The sequence below is a fragment of the Acinonyx jubatus genome, chromosome A1 (genome assembly GCF_027475565.1).
Source record: "Acinonyx jubatus isolate Ajub_Pintada_27869175 chromosome A1, VMU_Ajub_asm_v1.0, whole genome shotgun sequence".
NCBI lineage: Eukaryota > Metazoa > Chordata > Mammalia > Carnivora > Felidae > Acinonyx > Acinonyx jubatus.
In genome coordinates, this window is record NC_069380.1 from 202,791,009 (window position 1) to 202,813,644 (window position 22,636).

At 38.9% G+C, this 22,636-nt stretch overlaps 1 protein-coding gene across 1 annotated transcript in view; it reads left to right on the forward strand.

The window, feature by feature from the left end:
• OXCT1 (3-oxoacid CoA-transferase 1) overlaps positions 1 to 22,636 on the forward strand; it is a 135,701-nt gene that overhangs the window by 21,806 nt on the left and 91,259 nt on the right. The window contains exons 5-7 of the mRNA XM_015067560.3: positions 2,206 to 2,355; positions 6,601 to 6,707; positions 9,843 to 9,903. Coding sequence (XP_014923046.2) covers positions 2,206 to 2,355; positions 6,601 to 6,707; positions 9,843 to 9,903 — 318 coding nt within the window. The remainder of the gene's footprint in view (positions 1 to 2,205; positions 2,356 to 6,600; positions 6,708 to 9,842; positions 9,904 to 22,636) is intronic.

The window sequence follows — 22,636 nt, forward strand, 5'->3', positions numbered from 1 at the left end:
GACTCTGGGCTCTCTTATTATAAAGACACTAATACTATTGGATCAGGGCCCTATCCTTATGACTTCCTTTAACCTTAATGACCTCCATAAAGGCCGTGTCTCCAGATACAGTCACATGGGGGTTAGGGCTTCAACATACGCATTTGCGGGGGACACAATTCAGTTGATAGCATATACTTTTCCTCTTCACGTTGTAGGTTGAGATCCCTTTTCCTCTGGGTTGTGGAGCCCTTGAAAATAATTTCAATTACTTCTTTTATCTTTTGCATTACCCCTTATTTTGTCAGAGGGCATGTACATGGGTGTTCCTTAGTATTTCTTTTATATTCTTTAAGCTGAAAGAGGTCGGTGTCTCTCTGCCCACTTTGTGCCAGGTACACAGACATCGGCTCTGGCACCTTGTTTTGCAGCCTGTGAGCCAGAAAAGCGTTGATAAAGTGGTAGGGGTGAGGACTCCCTTCGGGGTTTGGATGCAGGGGGCTGGTGGTACCTGCAGAGAGCCTGTATGTAGAAATTGTCCACTTTTAGGCTCTTGCCCAGATGGACAGAGAGAAGGAATAAAGGTATTCAAGAAGGGTGGACATAAAAAATACTTTATGGTAGGGGCTGTTATTATGGTTGTTTTGATGGTTTAATTTTGTGAATGTTATTAACTTAAAACAAAATGGAGTTATCTCTGTCCATTAAATGGAATGGAGAAACAGTTATCTGGAAGATTTTCAGTTGTGCCTCAAATCCTACCTTCCCCAGATTATCCCACCTACTTCAATGACTCAATGTCTGAAGTCCCAACTTTTAGTGCCTGCTTTGAGTTTAGTATTTGAAGGCCCCAGCTAAAGTAGAAATTGTTTTCACAGATAAAGTAGAAATTTGTTTTCCATATTAACATATTGTCATTAATACCTAAATCAATTCTTACTACTGAATGGCCAGTCAGTTATCTAGCATGAATATGATGTAGCTAGACCATAACAATAGGTTTCAGTGTTAGGGAGGGTATCAGGAAATATTCAGGGCCAGAGTTATTCCCCTGTGGGGAAAATTGGGTGGAAAAGTAGTTGGGGGAAGGAGGGAGCTAGGGAAATCAGGTTTAAATCTCTGGTACCTAGGAATGTGATAAAGATCAAAAGAGGGTACAAGAAACTTTGCATACAGCTGTTTCTACTCGGAGGTAGAATTTAAAGTACTCTTAGCTTTTAAAAACCAAATTACTAGGGCATGTGGGTGGCTCAGTCAGTTAAGTGTCCGACTTGGGCTCAGGTCATGATCTCATAGTTTGTGATTTCGAGCCCCACATTGGTCTCTGTGTTGTCAGCACAGAACTCATTTCAGATCTTCCGTTTTCCTCTCTCTCTGCCCCTCCCCTGCTTGCTGTCTCCCTCTCTCTCTCAAAAATAAATAAACAAACAAACAGAAAAACCAACAAATTACCTATATGTTGTATAATCTTTGCTTAACTTCGGATTTTTTCTTCATTAGATAATGTGTTAGATGAAATGCTTATAAGAATGTTTTGGAATAAAACAAAGTGAACATATTATTATATAATAATGGCATTGTTATCAATGATAAGATTCAGGCTATACCTGCATATGGCACACAGTAAAACACAACATTTAAATACATGTTTTTCAATAAATATAAATTATATACTTCAGGCTTAAAAATTGATTTTACAGATAGACTGATGTAGATTATGATGTCAGGAGAGCAGTGGGCGCCAGAAAGCTGAGATCCTGATTATACAAACAAGCAGTTACATTTGAATGTGGGTTAAGAATTGAGAGATTGTTGGGGGCACCTGGGTGGCTCAGTCGGTCGAGTGTCCGACTTGGGCTCAGGTCATGATCTCGCCATCCATGAGTTCAAGCCCCGTGTCAGGCTTTGTGCTGACAGCTCAGAGCCTGGAGCCTGCTGCAGATTTTGTCTCCCTCTCTCTCTGCCCCTCCCCCACTCACGCTGTCTCTCAAAAATGAATAAATGTTAAAAAAAAAAAGAATTGAGAGATTGTTGTCTAGACGTGCAGTACTTGTTTTAAATTAATATAGCATACAGTGTTTGTGAAATACAGCAATATACAATGCTCGGTCCGATTTAGAATGATAAACTTCTAGAGAGAGGAACCATGTCTGTACGTGTTTCTGTATCCACATACAGAAGTGTGCTTAATGAACTTTTTATGGTGTGCCGATTGCTCACTTGTAGGGCACGCTTGCGGAGCGGATTCGTGCAGGTGGGGCTGGAGTTCCTGCCTTTTACACCAGCACCGGGTACGGGACCCTGGTGCAACAAGGAGGGTCACCGATCAAATACAACAAGGATGGCAGCATTGCTATTGCCAGTAAGCCAAGAGAGGTAAGAAGGACTCTGGTCCAGGTAGCGCTGGGACTCTCTTTCAGTGTAGGATTCCAACTGGACTTAGTGGGTAGATAAGGATTGAATCACTTAGGTGTGAGAAGACACTGTCCTTCATTTATGTGAATAGCTAGGTAACATTTCTAGCTAAAACTGAGCATCCTCTAGTAATTAAAATCACATAGAGAAACTCGAATAAATAAATGAGAAGAAAAGAAACTGTAATCTATATAAGATGTGTGAGCCAAGATTAGTTTTCTGATAAGTTTTAACAAATGTAAGAGCATTTATAACTTCTGACTATGCGTATGTGGAAGATAGAGTAGATGTGTGATATATATCATAGCAAACTCTTCATGCTCAAGCCCCTACTGAATGTGGATGAAGGAATTAAAAAAAAAAAAAGACATCGTATGTTTGCATGCAATATTGAAAAGTAGGGGGCAGTTGTAATTACATAATAGAACATTTGTACCGTCTCCTTTATCCTTCATTTTGTATAGTGGACATACGGAGCTGATGGAGTACTTCAGTTATATTTACAGTGCTGGGTAGGATGGAGTACGCTAGGTAGCTTCACTCACATACTAGAAAAGAATGGAACTCTAGATATAGAAATTTGAGATACTTAGATTTGAGCCAGTTTTAAAAATTACACAGGCCGGTATTCCATTACTGTATTTTCAGTACCTCTTGCTTCTCTCTGGCCACATGGCTCAAGAGCAGTAACACAGGTTTGCAGAAATGCTCAGCTTAGCTCTAAGGAAGTGACAACTTGGTAAATCAAGGGACCTCTTATCACTTACGGCGATTTTTATAAACATTTTTTTTTTTTTTTTTGCTTATAGGGATGTTAGCTCTGCACCTCCATATTTTGAGAGAAGATAAAAGGTCGTTGAACATGCCCCTTGCTGTTCACTGTTTGTCTCTAGCAGTGTCCTCCATCTGGAGCTTTGCCTTTCTGCTTAGAATGACCTATATTGACTCAAAGTTTTGATTAACATTTTTTTTTTATATTCTATCTTGCTCCTTTACTACCTAATTAGGTTTAAAAAGTTTTTGACAAAGTAAGACAGGAGCCTAATTATTAAAATGGATCTTAGTGATGTAGATAATGATGCTCAGAAATTGGGTTAATACTTTGAGAGTTTGCTAGAAGTTACAGCATTAACTCGCCTTGGGAAAACCTAGGATAGACTAGAGTCTGTCCTGAATGCCTGGGTTCATTGTTGCCTGGAGTCAGGTGCACAAACGTAATAGTTTTGTACTTTTGTCTCAATTACCTAGGAATGTGACAAATAATTTCTTGAAATGATTCTTGTTAGCTCTTTACTTCCCCTACTTGTGGTAGAAAGAGGAGGTGAGTAAATGCCTTAATTCAGTGACATTTATTAAGGTCCTACTCTTTGCCAGGCACTAGCCTAAGTATGGTAGAAAAGGCGATGATCTAGACCCAGGCCCCCTCTAGTGGAAGAACTGACAAGGAATGAATTAACAAACACGTAATGTCAGTGATGAAAGTGCTGTGAAGAAAAATCCCGTAGTGTAAGGGCAGAGAGAATGGTCAGTGGCCAGGGAGGTTGTGTTCCAGATTGGGTCCAGGGAAACCTCTCTGAGGAAGTGACAGTTGGTAGATACAGCAATAAAACAAGAGAATGAGTCGGGCAAGGATTATAGGGTTGTGCTCTGGTCAGAAGGAGGAGAGAAGACAAGGTCCTGCAGCAGGATAGCCCAGTTTGTGGAACAGCAGGACAGTGAGACCGGAACAGCATAAATGAGGCAGAGAGTGGTAGAATGGGAGGCTGAAACGAGGCTGCAGCCAGATCGTGAGTTTGGGTTTTACTGAGTGCAATGAGAGGTTCCGAAGTGGGAGAGTAATGTAGTCCAAGTTCCATTTTGGAAGCATCACTGTGGCTGCTGGGTAGTTTTCTGGTAGGGGTACAAGAGCAGAAGCAGTGAGAGAGCTTAAGAGACTGTTGTATCCATCCAGGTGGGAGTGGAAGTTGTTTAGACTGAGGTGAAATGGTGGAACTTGTGGGGAAGGGGTTGGAATCTAGACATACGTTGATGGCAGAGCTAGTAGGATTTACCAATGGATTGGTTGTGGGCTATGAGGAAAGACAAGAACCAAGCCTGCTGCTTTTTGAGATGGGTGAAGTACGGGGGTGATCAAAGAGCCCTGTCTGGGACTGGGTGCGTTTGACATGTCCTTTAGGCTCCAGCAGAAGCTGGTCGGTAGTCTCTAGCTTGGGGAGGGTTTAGAGCTGGGATAGGGGATTGGAGCCATCAGCGTGTAGTAGTTAAATCTGTGGAACTGGATGAGCGTCTAGGGCTGGAGTGCAGGTAGAGAAAACCTCTTTTGCATTTGAAGGGTGGGAAGAGTGAAAAGAGAAGCAAAGAAGGGGAAAGTATCTAGTCTGTGAAGAGAAAATCAAGGGGAGTGTGGCAACTTGAAAGACAAGGGAGATCTTACAAAGTGGGGAGTGATCAGCACTGTCCCATTGAGAAGAGGTGGTGTAACAGGAGGGGGCATTGAGCCCTGGTGACCTTAAAGAATGATTTTTCTAGGGGTGCCTGGCTGGCTTAGTCAGAAGAGCATGTGACTCTTGATCTCGGAGTCATGAGTTCCTACATTAGGTGTAAAGATTACTTAAATAAACAAACAAACTTGAAAAAAAAAGATTTTTCTGGAAGGGAGGATTTTTCTGGAATGATAGAAATTTGATCAGAGTGGATTTGAGAAAGGGCTGAAAAAAGAGGAAGTGGCGACCGGGCACACAGAACTCTTTCAAGTGAGTGTAATAGTGTGGCAAAACCAATCCCTTCCCTGTTTTAAAATTTTAGAATGTCAGCACTCAGTAACTGCTGGTTTGTAGACCCATCAGGAAATTGTATAATTCGAATAGGGGAAAAAAAGTCGGTTTTTTCACATTGCCCTGGGTTAGCATATATTTAGATCTGTATGTAGGTTTCCAGATCTGTATGCAACATACTCTCATCTATTATCATTAGTGTTTACAGTAATGACTTTGAAATACACAAGGCTCTTGAAAAAGCTGTATGTTGATGTGCAGTTTATAAATAGCTTTTGTATGATTTATCTAAGTTTCATATTAATAAGATCCTCCATCAGTGATCCCCTAAATTCATTAATATTTTCTAGCAGAAAGTGGGATAAAGCCTCTAAAGAAGCTGTTGATTAAGAAGGGATTTCTGCTTTAAACCATAAAGAAAAGTAACTATACAGAACTTTCTCCTGAAGTTTTCTGTGATATGCATGCAGTTTGTCCACTAGAGGGCGTAGTATGAGCGAGAATGGAGCTCTGCCTTCCTATGGCTCCAATCCCGTGTAGGATGGGGCACAGCATTGACGTTGTTTCTTCTTTTCTTTGTTTCAATTCCCAGAGCTAAACACCCAAGAAGAAAAAAGGAACAAAATGCCATGGCATAGTTTTACTTTATGCTGCTGCTTCCCGCTCCCCTTTCCATGTGTAGTAGAATTAAAAGGCAATACAATACAGAAGTCAATAGCATTCCATTAAATAGTAACGATAGAAAAGGAGGTGTAATAGAATAACATAGAACTTTCATAGTAGCATAAAAACACCATGAAGTACCTATGAATAAACCTAAAAAACGTATACAAAGTTTTTTGGGGGGAAGAATTATCAAGCAATTCAAACAAGTAAAAGGAGATTTCAAAAAATATAGGTGTGTATTTAACTCACGGGTGGAAAGATGTGGCACGTCCGTTCTCCAATGTCATCTACAGGTTCTAGGAATTCCAATTAATATCTCAACAGATGGTTATAGATTAATTAGAGATGAATGGATTTTTATAACTATTTTATGTACAAAATACATTGACGATTTTATGAGGCTTATATAGTTTTTTTTCCTGGGGTGGAGGAAATGTTCAATGTATATAACTTATGCACATAAATAATGAGTGCTAACACAGTCTGTGCCTTTGGCATATAGAACTTGCAGTTCCTCCAGTTTACTAAGCTCTCTCTTGCTGCTGAGTCTCTGCTCATGCTGTTCCCAGTTCCCCTTCCACCACTTTGATCAAATCCTAATTGCCTACCACTCCTCACCCTTGAGTCCTCAGTTCAGATTGTCCTCCCTCTGAGAAACCTTCCCTGACTAGGCTCGTATCCTTATTATCTGCTTCTATCAGAGCACATACCACAGCCAAACAAGACTTCTGCAAATATCTGACAGTGCCCTCTTTGTCTCCTGCAGGTGAGGGAGTTTAATGGCCAGCATTTTATTTTGGAGGAAGCAATTACGGGAGATTTTGCTTTGGTGAAAGCCTGGAAGGCAGACCAAGCAGGAAATGTGATTTTCAGGTAGTATGATGGTTTTATGCAAAGCAATGCAATTAATGCAAAGTTGCATTTCAGCAACTTTACATTTCCTGAATTATGTTTACAAAATAGATACCTTGGTGTGTTTGGTGTTTACAAATTCATTTAAAAAGTGGCTTACAATCAAACCAACCCACAGGTCAGTGTGTGTGTGTGTGTGTGTGTGTGTGTGTATATACACACTGATGTATCTGTGTGTGCAAGGCAACTGCTTTTGCTGAGATGTGGTGTGCTTCTGGGAATCTGTTCTGATTGGCTGGTGCCCACATTGAATGGCATTTGAATCTATATACCCTTGTATATAGTTACATACAAACGATTTTTCCATGTGTGTTTTAGTTGCCAGGAAAGGTACAGTGTTGAGACATGCTTAACAAATGTGACAAAAACACACAATTGTATTTAATTTTGATATTGTTATTGATATGCATTGTCTTAAACAGCCTATGTGATTTTGATATTCTGGAAAGATACTGCTCCTAACCATTTAGATCAGCTCTTTTCCAGTCCTGTTGGTGTCTACTAGGAAATACGTATGTAGGTTCTAATGGAAAGTTGATTAATCTTGATAATCCTGAACTTTCATTCTTGTTATCTGGGTAGCCACAGATATTAAGCCACAGGCCTAATAGATTTCAAGATCTTTTGATTACCCTAAGCATACTAAATACTAAGTATTTAGTATCTTGGATTTGTACATTATATGGTTGTATTTTGAAAATTGTACCACTTTTGAATATACATAAGCAAATTTTCCAAGATGTGTGGTCTTGAAGACTTCACTTGTTAGGTTACAGAAATAGTTTCTTTTTTATAATATGGTCATTTACTGTTTTAGCGGTTTTTTATCTTTACCAAATGCAACACTGGTGTGATCACAATTAAATTCTCAGTGACCACTCTCATGTCATTTTTGTTGATTTTTGAAGACCTTATATGATATTAATACTATATTTGATTTTTTTTATAACTTGTTTTATTTTTTATTTTTTAAAATTTACATCCAAATTAGTTAGCGTATAGTGCAACAATGATTTCAGGAGTAGATTCCTTAGTGCCCCTTATTCATTTAGCCCATCCCCCCCCACCACTCCAGTAATGCTGTTTCTTCTCCATATTTATGAGTCTCTTATGTTTTGTCCCCCTCCCTGTTTTTAAATTATTTTTTTTCCCTTCCCTTTATGTTCATCTGTTTTGTTTCTTAAAGTCCTCATATGAGTGAAGTCATATGACATTTGTCTTTCTCTGACTAATTTCTCTTAGCATCATACCCTCCAGTTCCATCCACGTAATTGCAAATGGCAAGATTTCATTCTTTTTGATTGTCGAGTAATACTCCATTGTATATATATACCACATCTTCTTTATCCATTCATCCATCGATGGACATTTAATGGGCTCTTTCCATACTTTGGCTATTGTGGATAGTGCTGCTATAAATATGGGGATGCATGTGTCCCTTCAAAACAGCACACCTGTGTACCGTGCATAAATGCCTAGTAGTGCAATTGCTGGGTTTTAGGGTAGTTCTATTTTTAGTTTTTTGAGGAACTTCCATACTGTTTTCCAGAGTAGCTGCACCAGCTTGTATTCCCATATATTTGATTCCTTGAATTCAACCAGTTAATTTTGGAAGTTACACATTTTGCATCCTATCTTATTTGACACCTTGGTAAAATGTTTGCAAAGTTTAGTTGCTTTTTTAAAAAGATTAATGAAATTGGGGCATCTAGGGGGCTCAGTCGGTTAAGTATCCGACTCTTGATTTCGCCTCAGGTCATGATCTCAGAGTTTGTGAGTTCTGGCCCCATGCGCTGTCAGTGCAGAGCCTAGTTGGGATTCTCCCTCTCTCACCCCCTCTCTCTTGTGCTTTCTCTCTCTCTTTCTCTCAAAACAAATAAACTTTAAAAAAATTAAAGAAGATATTAATGAAATTGTATAGAAGCAAATGGAAATGAATGATTTAAAATATTTCCATGCGTTTGTCCTGTGATTCACTGCCTGGCTCTACTATCTTAAAGACTGCACAAGGGCTGTTCTGAGCATTTATTTATGCCTGTGGCTCTTGAGATTTGATATGAGATGAGACTGCCTATCCGTAATAGTCAAGTGACTTAGATTCTTAGGATACTGGCTTCCAGGATGACCCTCTTGTTTAGTGGGACAACTGGTAAGAGGTCTGTCTAGGCCATTGGTAGAACAGCCCTGCATGCCTTTGCCTCTGGCCACACTGCTCTTGGAGCTTTCAGTGCTGTTTGGATGTCTAGTGGAATCCAACACAGCAACTTGTGGAAGTACCCAAGGACCTCTCTCTCTGGGACATGCCTGAGTTTATATTTATCCTTGAATCCCAGTGAGATAAACATTGGTGGCCTAAAAGAGCTAGTAAAAGAGAGCTGTAACTCATTTCCCTTTATGAAATGAGTTTTTCTACCAACTTACCTTCTCTGAAACAAAAAATACATTAAATTTTTTATGGATAGTGGTGGTGCATTAAGTTAAGAACTTGGGAATGCAAAACCGTCAGCAAAATTGGCACTTTCTTGAAGTTTTTACACCTCAGGGTCTGACGTGGGTGTTGTACTTCAAAAATTTCATTAGAAATTGGTTCCCCGGAATGATCTTTGTAGATGATTCACACATTACCAGTGAATGTTTCATTTAAATTCAGCAGTAAGTTTCTCTTTAATAGAGAATATAATTACTGTACCTTCTCATATAAAGCACTTGCTACTTTTCTTAATATTTTAACAAGACCAAGTTTAGTGAAATCCATAACTATAGAAACAAAGTGGCATCTCAGTTAAAAGATTCAGGCAAATCGTTTGAAATAGAGTAGATTTATTAATATCTATTTTATCTTTCTGTGTATAATCATATGTTGAACATGAAAAATAATCCCTCTTCTCCTCAACTCCATAAAAGCTATATAACTGAATGAAGTGGCCATTAAATTGTTTTTATTTATAAAATAGTTTTAATACTTATGGAAAATCTGATACATTCTTTTAAAATTCACAGAGTTTTATAGAAATTATTTTAACTTATAATGAAAGCTGAGAGAGGCTCTTCTTATTTTTGGTCTTCTTTCCCCACTTTCCCCCACTCCTAATATAGGAAAAGTGCAAGGAATTTCAACTTGCCGATGTGCAAAGCGGCAGAAACCACAGTGGTGGAGGTAAGAGAAGAGGTTTTTTCTGCTTTCCAGAGGTTACTTTTTAAACTTGATGTTATGTATTAGCTCAGAAAATGTACAGCAGTTCATTTGTTTTCTGGAGGATAAACAATGACAAGTTTAAAATTTTGGATATCGAAGAATTCTATTTCAATGTATAGTAGTTGAAATTTTACTGTAACATCAACTTTCTGGTTAGCTAGGGTCTCACTAGAATGCTCTCTTTGAGATCAAGCTATGAGACTGACCAGCTTGTAAAAGTGCTTTGGTTCTTGAGTGAAATAGACCATGTTGGGTAAAATTGCAAGATGAATTTTTATATACAGAATCCCAAAAATATAGTAAGTTGTGTCAGAAGTTCATTATCTTAGATACTGTGAATTCTTTAAGGAAGAAAGAGGGGGTAGTACAAATAATTGTTTTGTTGTGGCTCTGTTTCGAACAGTTGAATTAGGGAACTGACTGACTCTTCTTTGGACATCTCAAGGTGTGGGAGACCGTTGCTAGCGTTAACGCTCTGTGACAGAAATAGGTACTTACACCCATTTTGTTGGGTATAATGACCCATTTTATTTACATGTATTTGAACCTGAGAGGAGACTTTGTAATGATTCTTAACTTGAGGCTTTGAGAATCGCCTTGGAGCCAAATTTGCACAAAAGTTTGAGATAGTTTTTCCTTGGGAGAGCTTTATAGGAACCCATCGTGGGATCTGGAAATGAGAATATATGTTCTGGGTTTTTCTCATGATGGTAGTGTATGTGGCATCTTTTGACTTCTGCATACATTTGGCCAAGATGGTATTTCATGGAATCAGTACAGTGGTATTTTTAAAAAATCAAATGTTAGAATTCAGTTCATCTCTTGGAAAGTGAAGTGTATTATTTTTATTTTTAAAGTTCTGGAGGATGTGGTACCTTCAACCCAGGCCTGGTGGTTTCTTTGCAATGTCTTCAGTATATATTCTGCATTTAAAATGGACAATGTGGTTGACTCTGTGTAATCTGTTTTTTTATTTATGGAATCATCTTAATGATCTGTCTGTGACACAGATACATAATATTACTGAATAAAAGCCTATATATAACATAGCTTAAAATAATTGGTAGTTTAGCCCTCTCTTCATTTTATATATTTCTATAAAACTTCCTGCAACAGTGTTCCTTCTCTGAATACCAGGAGATATTATACATTGTCCTGGGTGAAGTTCTTTTTCTTTTTTTTTTCTTCCTTTATAATCTGATTCTTTTCAGCCAGTCTTCTTCTAAGAACAGAAAATGACCCTCTAGTGTCTGAGAATCACTGTAAATATTAGAAAAGAGAGGTTTTCTTTGGTTTTGTTCTGTTTTGTTTTTGGCATAAGGAAAAGGGAGATAAAATCCTTTAACTGATCCTGAAAATATGATAAACGCTAGCCTCCCTTGCCTGGGAACAGACGTCTCTGATCTATCACTGCACACATTTCTGCTAGACTCAGACTCACATTGGGATACTTTTCAATAATGGTGCTGTAGACAGCCACTCCCAATTGACTCTACCTGCAATGACCAACATGGTAGCCACTAGCCATATGTGACATTTAAAATTTAAATTAATTAAGATTAAACAAGATAAAAATTCATTTTCTCTTTGGTAGCTGCATATAACTAGCAACTACTGTTTTGATCAACATAGATATCTGTGAAAAGTTTTATTGCACAGGGTTATTTATAATGATCAAGATGAAATCTAATTTGTCCTTCTAGTTTAGGAATCTAAGCAAAACAGCTTTTATTTATTTATTTTTAATATGAAATTTATTGTCAAATTGGTTTCCATACAACACCCAGTGCTCATCCCAACAGGTGCCCTCCTCAGTACCCATCACCCACCCTCCCCTCCCTCCCACCCCCCATAAACCCTCAGTTTGTTCCCAGTTTTTAGGAGCCTCTTATGTTTTGGCTCCCTCCCTCTCTAACCATTTTTTTCTCCTTCCCCTCCCCCCATGGTCTTCTGTTAAGTTTCTCAGGATCCACATAGGAGTGAAAACATATGGAATCTGTCCTTCTCTGTATGACTTATTTCACTTAGCATAACACTCTCCAGTTCCATCCGTGTTGCTACAAAAGGCCATATTTCGTTCTTTCTCATTAAGCAAAACAGCTTGTAGATAATGGATTATTATAAGCCTATCTCCTCGGCATGCTCGACAGTAGAAGTCCACATGCTCATAAGTTGAATTGGAAGAACTGTGTTCTCAAAAGAGGAAAATAATTTGGACTTGGGGATGGTGAGTAGATTGGGTATTTTCTGATATGAAAAGTCCATTTTGATTTTGTGATTTTTGTATTGTTCTGAGTCTAGTGAGTACTCTGGCCTCCAGCTCCAACTCCTCAGAGTTCTGTGTACTCTGTTCACTTGCACTGACCTCCAGGATTCTGTAATTCTTCTCTAGTCCTGTCCTACTTTATTTTATGGTGATCATAGTGGGATGGGTGATTACAAGCTGGCCACTGAATGAAGTGCTGTATTTAACAGGAATCCTCAGAGATCATAAATTACCCATATTTTTTCTTGCCTGCTAGTTATTAACAACAATAATAGCTACTGTTAATCAAATATTTATTATGTATTAGTCACTGCTGTACTCTTTACGTTATTATTTTTGTAATCCTCAAGATAGTCCTATAAGGTAGGAACCATTTTTATCCTTATTTTACAGATGAGGACTTTAAAGCACAGACAGGTTAAGTGTGCGACCTGATGTCACACAGCTAGGTGGAACTAGAACAGAGCAATAGAGATATTGATTCCAGGGTGTCTGCTCTTTTCCATTATTTTATGAAATACTCTCAAACTGTCATAAATGGATGGTTTTTCAAACTTGTGAAAGATGCTGAATCTCTGGAAATAGACCATTTCAATGTTAACTCTTAGAATCGAGCAGAGTATTTTGGCTAATTTCTTCCTCTATTCTGTTCTTCCTTGCCAGTTATTCTGATCGTGGTCCTTTTTTCCTCCACTACCATATACCTTGGAGCTGGCTTTAGAAAAGCCTCACCCTGTGGTCAGTAGCTGTATGGGGTGCATTCAGTCTTCTCTTAGACTCAGTTCATTCTATTTTGTAGCCTCTTTGAACCTTGCAACTTTTCACAGATTTCCCTAAATATGGTGATTGAATGTCTGTTCTGGTACTTGCAGACAGTCAGAAGCTATTTCTTAGAGCTCTCAGCTCGTGTCCTGTCTCTTATGGAGGAGGAAATCGAGGACTCTTCAGCAGCAGCTTCAGCATCTGGGTTAGAGCCTCTCTTCCGAAGCCCCGTGTCGCTCCACATGGCTGCATCTCTGCAGCCTTTATCCCTGTTTCCATCCTGTAACTTGAGTTTTAAGGAGGGCAGAACTATAACTGTCTATAATATTAATGATGGTTCCCTTAGACCGCTCAAAATTGTTTTTTGGACTTAGAAGCAGGGTGGTCTTCTTGCTTTTTGTTTGTTTGTTTCTTCTTTCATTAATTTACGGTAAATATTTTATGTGAAGAAGCAAACCAGTGTGTTTATCTCAAATTAAAGAGAGTATCAAATTTGCCTTCAATATGAATTCTTTCTACTTTCTCTAAAAGGGGAATAGTCCTCTTTTTCAGAAAAGTTTCCCCTTTCACATGTGTTCTGCACAAGCTTGTGAGTTATATAAAGCCAGTGAGGTGACCAAGTAGGTCATTTTCCCCTTTACTACAATCCATATGAATATTGCATTCATATTTCTTAAAACCTGTAACCACTTGCATACTTCACCACCAAGTTGTGGTATAGTGAATGCTGGCTGTGTCCCTCCCCCTCACCCCGTAAGGAACTGGGTAGCTACTGGGAAAAATAGTGCACGTGGGTGCACATATTGGCACACATGCCAGAAAGATGTTTCTCTTTTGGGCCCAGACAGTGTTATTTCTGGACCTCCTTCTCTTTGAGTGGGTGAAGTCGTCTTCCCTGATAAACTTCACACGTTTAAGTGCAAAACCAGCCAGGGAATGACTCTTGGTGTTACATTCTGCGTGTGTAATAGAAGTGAGGACTGTCGCGTCTTCCTGAGGGAACTCATTTGGCTTTTGGAAGGGTCTCGCTATCCCCTCAATTCCCTGTGATCCCTCTGCCAGTCTCCCCGGTGCTTAGCCCACCACCCCGCGTTTTTTCTTGGAAGTGACCTGTCTCTGCATTTTTTTTCAAAAGCAGCTTATAATAGAAAACTCAGGGGGAGCGTTTGGAGTGCTTCACTCAGGAGACTGGTAAGCTTTTGTCTCCTGCGAGCAGCCTGGCGTGCCTGCTCTGTCAGAAAAGGTCGTCTGACTCAGCCACCGAAGGCTCTTCAAGCTGCCTGAGACCAAAATAGCCCAGCTGGTTTCGTCAGGGTTGTGCCATGGCTGGTGTTAGGTTTATACAGGGCCTCTTCTATTTTAGCTCATTTCAGCTTTTAGTGAAAATAGTATATTTATTATCACGACTTGAATAAAATTATTTTTTTTTGTTCACATCATGGCGTATTTCTATATTTGCTTATGAAAGAATTGCTTATATTCTAGAATACTTGATGTGTACAAATATTGTAGATGTGTAGCCTGTGTGGGTTATGAAGTATAATAATAAATTGAATACCTGTGAACCCACCCAAGGTAAGAATTAGCGGATTGCTCATATTCCTTTTCGTCTGCCTGCATCCACTGCGGCCATAACCGTTGCCAGGGATATTGTGTTTATCAGTTCCTTGCTTTTAAAAAAAATGTTCTAAGTCGTAAGGTATGGACATATTGAAACTTATTTCCCAGAGTGCTATCCTAAGACTTGTGTCAGAAGAGGCAGGCTTTGGGAACTGTGACTTCTGCGTTCTGTCCTAATGGCTGGCACGTGCCATCTCTCCTTAGGAGATTAACTAGAGGAAAAGATTAGAGGCACATCTGCCATCCTGCCCAGCAGACACACTGGTGGGTGAGGAAGGGCAGAGAGTGATTGCAGTATAAAGGATATTAAAAAACGTTTGTTTTTGATGTTTATTATGAAGGACAATGAACATATATACAGCAGTAAACAGAAGAGTATAGTGAAGCCCCCCCCCCCCCCCCCCCCCGAGCTCATCCCTCAGCTGCAGTGACGCTCATGCTTGCCTCCTCTACATCCCCATCTCCCCTTTTCTCCTCCTTTCTTATCTGGGAAGAACCACCAGATTTTATACCTCAACCACATTCTAAAGAGAGTTCAAAAAAGTTCCTAAATCCTAGGGTGCCAGGCACTTTTCTAGGTTCTGGAAGCACAGCAGTGAACAAAACCAAAAAACCCCTGCCCTCACAGAGCTTACGTTCTGATGCTTAAGACGTGACAGGCAATACCCAAGGGACACAGGCAGTGTGCTATCTATTGATAAACGTTAAGGAGAAAAGACAACCAAAAAGCATGAAAAGAAACCTGAAATGCCAGGAGACGAAACTGAAGTTTTAGAGAAGGTGGGCAGTAAAAGGCCGCAGTGAGCTGACTCCTGAGTAGAGACTCCCCAGGAAGTCAGGGCACCAGCTCTGCAGCCCTGTGAGGAGGAGCCGTCTAGGCAGTAGGGGGAGCACATTCCTGGTGGGTTTGAAGACCAGGGAAGACCTACTCTCTCTTGTTCAGTGCTGGACGGCAGGCAGCCCAAGGAGCCTTGTATGAGGGCAGCTTTCTTGAGAGCAACGGCAGTCTCCTTCAGAGGCTATGTGAAATAGGATTTGTATATTTAGTTCGTTTCATAATAGTCCCTAAGAGATGATTAGGCCTAAATCTGACCTTAAAACTCTGAGATGGGGGCGCCTGGGTGGCTCAGTCGGTTAAGCGTCTGACTTCGGCTCAGGTCATGATCTCGTGGTCCGTGAGTTCGAGCCCCGCGTCGGGCTCTGTGCTGACAGCTCAGAGCCTGGAGCCTGTTTCCGATTCTGTGTCTCCCTCTCTCTGACCCTCCCCTGTTCATGCTCTGTCTCTCCCTGTCTCAAAAATAAATAAACGTTAAAAAAACAAAACAAAACAAAACTCTGAGATGAATGGAAGATGATTTTGCGATTGGAACCTCTTGGCTCTTATGACTCTCTGGCCCTGTTTGCAGAACTTTGCATTTGATAACACCCCGTGAATTATCTTAGCAGAAGTGATCAAACTGGTTGATAATTCACCCCGTGAATTATCTTAGCAGAAGTGATCAAATAAGTGATCAAACAATAGAAGGTGGGAACACAGTGGATTTTAATGACATGACTTAATCACTTCAGTGGATTCTGTGAACATTTAATCTCCACCAAGCAGGCCAATTAATGTATCCGTGGTTTAGAGACTTTGGTTATCTTCCTTCCTGCTTTAGAGAACACAGAAATGCCCCAGGGATAAACATAAGTCCTTTCCTCCTAAGTGTCTTTTCTTCTTAATCTTGACATTGCAAATGCCTTATGATATTACAGCTTCTAAAGCAGTGAAACTCACAATTTTTACAAGAAATAGTAAAAAGAAAAAACATGGGTATAAATAGAAAAAATTAAAACTTCTCTTCACATAAGACAAGCACTTCTAATCAGTTAAGAGACCTCATTAGACAGATTCAGTTTCAAGCACACACATCCATACCCAGGCAACTACTGGTCATGCCTGTATGGAATTCATTCACACACACAATTCTCTGATTGACCTATGGAAATGTGATATTTATGAGAACTTGGCTGGAATGTCAAATTTGACAGTCACTGTGTGATGCATAATATGCTAAGTATTTTTCACTACCCTTAAGTATTTACCTGGTAAAGCCCTGGTTCAGTTAGTTAACTAGAATGAGGACAGCAAGAAATTATTCCAGTCCTCCTTACTTCATCTACATAGGCCAGTTGAGTTGAACATTCGACACAAGTTCTTTTTAAAAGGTGAGAGGAGGTAAGAGAGCTGTTTGATACAATACAAAAAGAACAAATACCTTCTTTCCTCCAACCCCCCCATGAACCCTGGTGACCCTTGATCCTAAGGCAGAATGCAGTCACTTGCCCACGTGTTAACTTTCGGGATGGATGTGGTAAGCAATGGATATCATTTACATTGATTTTTGTTGTTAGACCTGTTAATTTATATCTTTTATTTTACATTTCTTTTTCTTACAGGTTTTTAGTGACAAGATTTTATTCATGCTCTATATTTCATTTTATAATTATTACTAAATCACTCTGAAAGAGGTATCTGTAAGTTTCTTATGCTACAAATTCAGCCAGATAAACAGTGCTTTGACAGATAATTTCCTCACACCACTAAACTAACTGAAGTGATTGACTTTACTTATTTCAGAGTATTAAAGTATTTAAAGATCATTCGTGGCTATTAAAGGCCATTGAATTTTCATGAAATGCTACATTGGTTTGAAAATATTTGAATGCTAATGAAGATGTATTTAATGAAGACAAAGTGTATTAATGAAGACGAGTTGAGTATTTTGGCAAAATAACCTTCTCAGCAGTAGAATTACTATTACATTAATATCTGCTGTTTCTACCAAGGAAACAGTAAATATTAAAAAAGTATGGATTTGATGAATGCCTGGTGTTAACTTCACTTTTTTTTTTTTTGCACACTCTTATAGATTACTAAATACAATTCTTAGACTAATGACCATTTACATCCAGAATAATAGCAGAATAGAAACATGGTTTATTGATGATAAAAATATATTAAATCAAGTGCTAATCCTGACATTTTATTTCTTGTTGCTTGGTAACAATGCAGCAGCTATGTGAGAGAGTTCCATTATCTCGGGTACAATGGACTTCACTGCATTGTGGGGTAGCAGTACCAATTACAGCAAGTCATTTGTGTGCCATTATCCTTACAAAATTTAGGTGCTGTTTTTTATTGTCGGTGCAGAGATCCTGAAAGTCATTTAATAACACATTCCGTTTTTTTTTTTTTTTTGATGGGCTGGTGAATTTTATTCTATTTTTAGGTTTTTGAGTTTGTATCTATTTATAATTTTTGAGGCTTCACAAATTTGCATTTTGTCAATGTGTATCAACTGTATAAACTTAGGCTTTTACATTTTATTATAAAGGTATGTACATTATAAGGGAAGCTTCATTAATTCTTGGTGAGCATCTTTTATCCATGACCACTTAAGGAGGGGAGGAAAAACTATCTGGGCAGAATTTTTTGCCTCATGAAAAATCATCAGAGTATATTCCTCATCCTTCTCTAATGTAAAAAATTCCTAGTTTAGTACCTGCTTCAGGAAAAGGAAACCTGTGGAACCGCTATGATTCATTTTAAATGAAAGGCTGATTTACGTTGTGTGTAGCCATATATGTTCTATATACTATTAGTTCACAGTAATTATTTATTTATTTATTAAAAAAAATTTTTTTTTCAACGTTTTTTTTTAATTTATTTTTGGGACAGAGAGAGACAGAGCATGAACGGGCGAGGGGCAGAGAGAGAGGGAGACACAGAATCGGAAACAGGCTCCAGGCTCTGAGCCATCAGCCCAGAGCCCGACGCGGGGCTCGAACTCACGGACCGCGAGATCGTGACCTGGCTGAAGTCGGACGCTTAACCGACTGCGCCACCCAGGCGCCCCCACAGTAATTATTTAAAAGGATTGCAAAACTATAGCCCATGGCCTGTTTTTGTACCACATAAAGTTAAGAATGTTTTTATATTTTTATTTATTTAATTTATTTTTTTTTAATTTATTTTTTAAGTAATTTCCGCACCCATTGTGGGGCTCAAGCGTACAACCCTGAGATCAAGAGTCACATGCTCTATTGGCTGAGCCAGCCAGGTGCCCCAAGAATGTTTTTATATTTTTAAAGGGCTATTTAAAAAAAAAGAATATGTGACAGAGTCCACAAAGCCTAAAATATTAACTGGACTTCACAGAAAAAGTTTGCAGACCCTTAATTTAACAGTATAATTTCTATTTTTGTAGTCCAAATATATTAAATGTCACTCTGTTATTTCTTAAAAGACCAATGAGCTCAAATAGAACTGAAACAATAGCAAGTGGTTTGAGAAGAATCAATAAAAAATTAAATCACAAGAATTTGTGTAGTAATGAAATGAATGTGCAATTTGGCAGACCCTTTGGGGAGCAACCATAAAGAAAGGAAGATCAGATACAACAGCTTGTGTATCCATCCGCAGTTGGTGGCATTTCTTTAAAATCCCAGTGCCTTTGTCAGTAAATCTGACTTTAATATTAGCATGAATTGATGGACTGATTTTATTAGAAGCATTTTGCCTTTTCCTGCCTGTTTAACTTGTTTCGTACTTGAGGACTAGTTTCTTGGGTACACAGATGCACAGCCAGGTGAATGTCGGTACCTCAGGACTTCTGCCACCTGAGCCATGTCTCCCATGTGGGTACAGCTCCTGCTGGCTGGCAGGAGCTGCGGTTTCCAGGAGCTGTGGAAGTGGTCTGGAGTTGCAGTTGTTCTGTGTTCCTGTCATTTGGAGGGGCCCTATAGCTCTCCTCTGGAGCTATACCCTCCGCATCCTGCAGAGAGGGAGGAGGAAGGAGAGGAGCAGGGAGGCTTTGGGCCTGATGAGCCTGATTTTCTCAGCCTTCTGAACTGTGGCTTTTAAAGTTCCTGTTTTCAGTCAGAAACAGATTTATCTGGTTATTCCTTATTTGTTGGTAAGGTAATGGAAATCAGGAAGCCATGTGCTTTCTTGTATAGCACGAGTCCTCTGAAGCAAAAGAAAAGGCTGGAACCAGCCTAATGTATTTTAGTGACAAGAGGCAAAAGTCAATTATTTTAGCTAGATTTTCTTAACTCTTCTTTCTTGTAAGCAGAAGCTAAACTCTGTACTTAAGCACCATTTCTGCAGTAGCATGCATTTTATATCCCTTTCTGTTTGTATAATGCTTTTTCAAAGCACTTCCAGATACATTAACCCATTTGATCCTCTTAATCACCAAGTGACATAGGAGAAGAAGCAGTTTTATTATAATGTTACAAATGAGAAAACTGAGACATGAGTAGGTTCCTGGGAGTAGATCACTAGGAAGTTGAATGGTCTTAATGAAAAGGACACTTGGAAGATTTGGTCCTGACTTTGCATGCTCCATCTGCCTCTGGCAAGACATAATAGTACTAAGGCTTTATTTTTGAGATGCTCATCAATAAGAAGAATTGTAAAATTGAAAACGTAGGTAGGTAGATATGTGGGATTTTACAGAAGGTTGGACTTAAGTGCAAATGAAAGGGTCATGCTTGTAGCTTGGGTACTGTGTGTAGAATGGATTTTACGATGGCATAAAGGGAGACAGGGTGACCAGTAAGGAGACAGTTGCATTGATCCATGCATGAGGTGATGGTGGAGTATAGGTGGGGAAGGCTGATAGAATCGAGGTAAACAGTATTTTGGAAGAGGAATCTTTCAGACTTGCTGACGCATTGGATATGATGTGCTGGTTAGAGCAAAGGCAGAGATTAACTCCTTAGCCTGACTCGAGCAATGTTGTATCGAGTATCCTCTGGAAGGGAGTTTTACTATTGGGAATAATCTACATATATTTGAGAAATCAGTCATGGAATAGAAAAGGCCATTTAGGGAAAGAAGCCCTGGGACTAAGCCCTTAGGAGTCTCACTATATTTCTTTATCTTTTTTTTTTTTTTTTTTTTTATAAACAGACTCTGAGATTAAGAATTGTATATTTGTTTCTCACTAGCATTGTGACCTTGGACAAATTACTTTAGAATCCCAGCTTCTTGGGGCGCCTGGGTGGCTCAGTCAGTTAAGCCTCTGATTTTGTCTCAGGTCATGATCTTGCAGTTTCTGAGTTCAATCCCCGCATTGGGCTCTGTGCTGACAGCTCAGAGCCTGGAGCCTGCTTTGGATTCTGTGTCTCGTCCTCTCTCTGCCCCTCCCATATTCATGCTCTGTCTCTCTCTGTCTCTCGATAATAAATAAACGTTTAAAAAAAAGAAAAAAAAAAGAATCCCAGCTTCTTTATAGTATCTCCTGTCTGCCCATTTCATGGGTCTATTTTGATCACCAGTGGGACAGGGCATTTGAATATGTTTTGTAAAGCTCTCAAGTGCTTTGATCCCTCCTGCTGCTTTAGTTAATAAACCTCAGATGACTGCTGTTGTTCTCATTGACCCAGGGATGATGGCTTTAGAACTCTATGCAGTGGGTGACACCTGGCATGGCTCACCCTCCCTACCCTTTCCATGTCTTCCAAAATTCTTGAGTTGCAAGGGAACGAAAATTCCATAACACTCCCAATTTCTAAAATCTTAGTGAGTTAACAAAAAAAAACTAACCTAAATTATGCTTCAAATATATTGTTAGCTTTAATCATCAGTAAATTACCTGATATTTAAGGTTCATTAAAGTCGATCTAAATATGTTGATCCTTTCATTCAAAAACTATGATGACTCTTAAGAGGAACACCCACCATGGACACCTTGAAGAAAGGAAGGTTCTTACGAATCTGTCATTTCATTAGCTTAAGTTGCATATGCTCAAATATTGATGACCTCTCTTAGCTGTCATGTTTTAAATGGATCACTAGTTAATGACCTACTTGTCTTGTTGTACTTTTGTTCAAAAGATTCAGATATTTTGGTTTGGGTTGAAAACTGAAGTTTGTTCCCTGAGGAAACTTGCTTGTGCAGACTCTCCATCTTGACTTCTTTTGAATGAAAGTAACATTTGTTATTCTTTTGGGAGCAAGAGAAACAAAAGGAATAAAGAGGGACTCAGATATTCATGGATGATTTATGTTCAACCATGGACACACCACTGCCTGCAAACATTAGAGGGACAAAATGTTCAAAGTAGATTTTTTCCATATTCCTTAGGATGGAGCACACTGTTACATATAAATAAATTAGGCTGCAGGTATGTTTTCGCTGCTTCCTTATGAAAGCTCTGCCTTACTGAATTTTCACAAACTCATGAAAAAAGTATGCTTTATTTTGTTTGTTTTTAGATGAAAAGGTTTGAAACAGTTGGTTAATTTGGGAGAAATCATGAAAGATTAGAAAACAAGAATGATTGAACTATTAGAAAGTAGTGGTTTTCTACTCTGAGGTGCATTCCATGAAGAAACCAGGACCACTCATGCCCAAGAATATAGGTCACTTCTTCCACTCAGCTTCTGAATCTTGACATTGGGACACTAGTGGTTCTGTCACTGAATAACTAAGTCCACATTTCATTGCTTTGAAGAGAATATTAAACCCAAATCCCATGGGAGGGAAGTTAAACAGGAATGTGACGAACCTAGTACCTTTTATGTGCTTTCCTGTGAAAAGGAGCTGTGTTATTCATTTAAAGAAGCTATTTTAGTTTCTTTAATAATTGGGGGGAAAGGATACAAGTTTTGCCTTGTATTGTGAAAAGTTCTTTTCAGTTTAGAATTTCATTTTAACTTTTGGAAAAGCTCAGCTGGCATAGACAAAACTCAGGGAAGAAAAATTCATCATTACCAAACTCAGACAAATACAGGTTGACTATAAAAAGCTACAGGATTAAGGCTGTTGAACTTGGAAGTTTTGGTCTAATTTAAATTTCTCTCAGTTTGAGGAATTTACAACCCTCATTCATTTTGAGAATTGGCATCTCAGAAGTGGAACTAGACCTTTAGAAATATAGGAAGTATGAAATAGAATTTTAAAAGCAATTCCATAAATCAACACTTGCTATAAAAAGTATTTTAGCTGCTGATTTATTAATAGATTTTTTTCCCCCGATGCTTTTGGCATTATG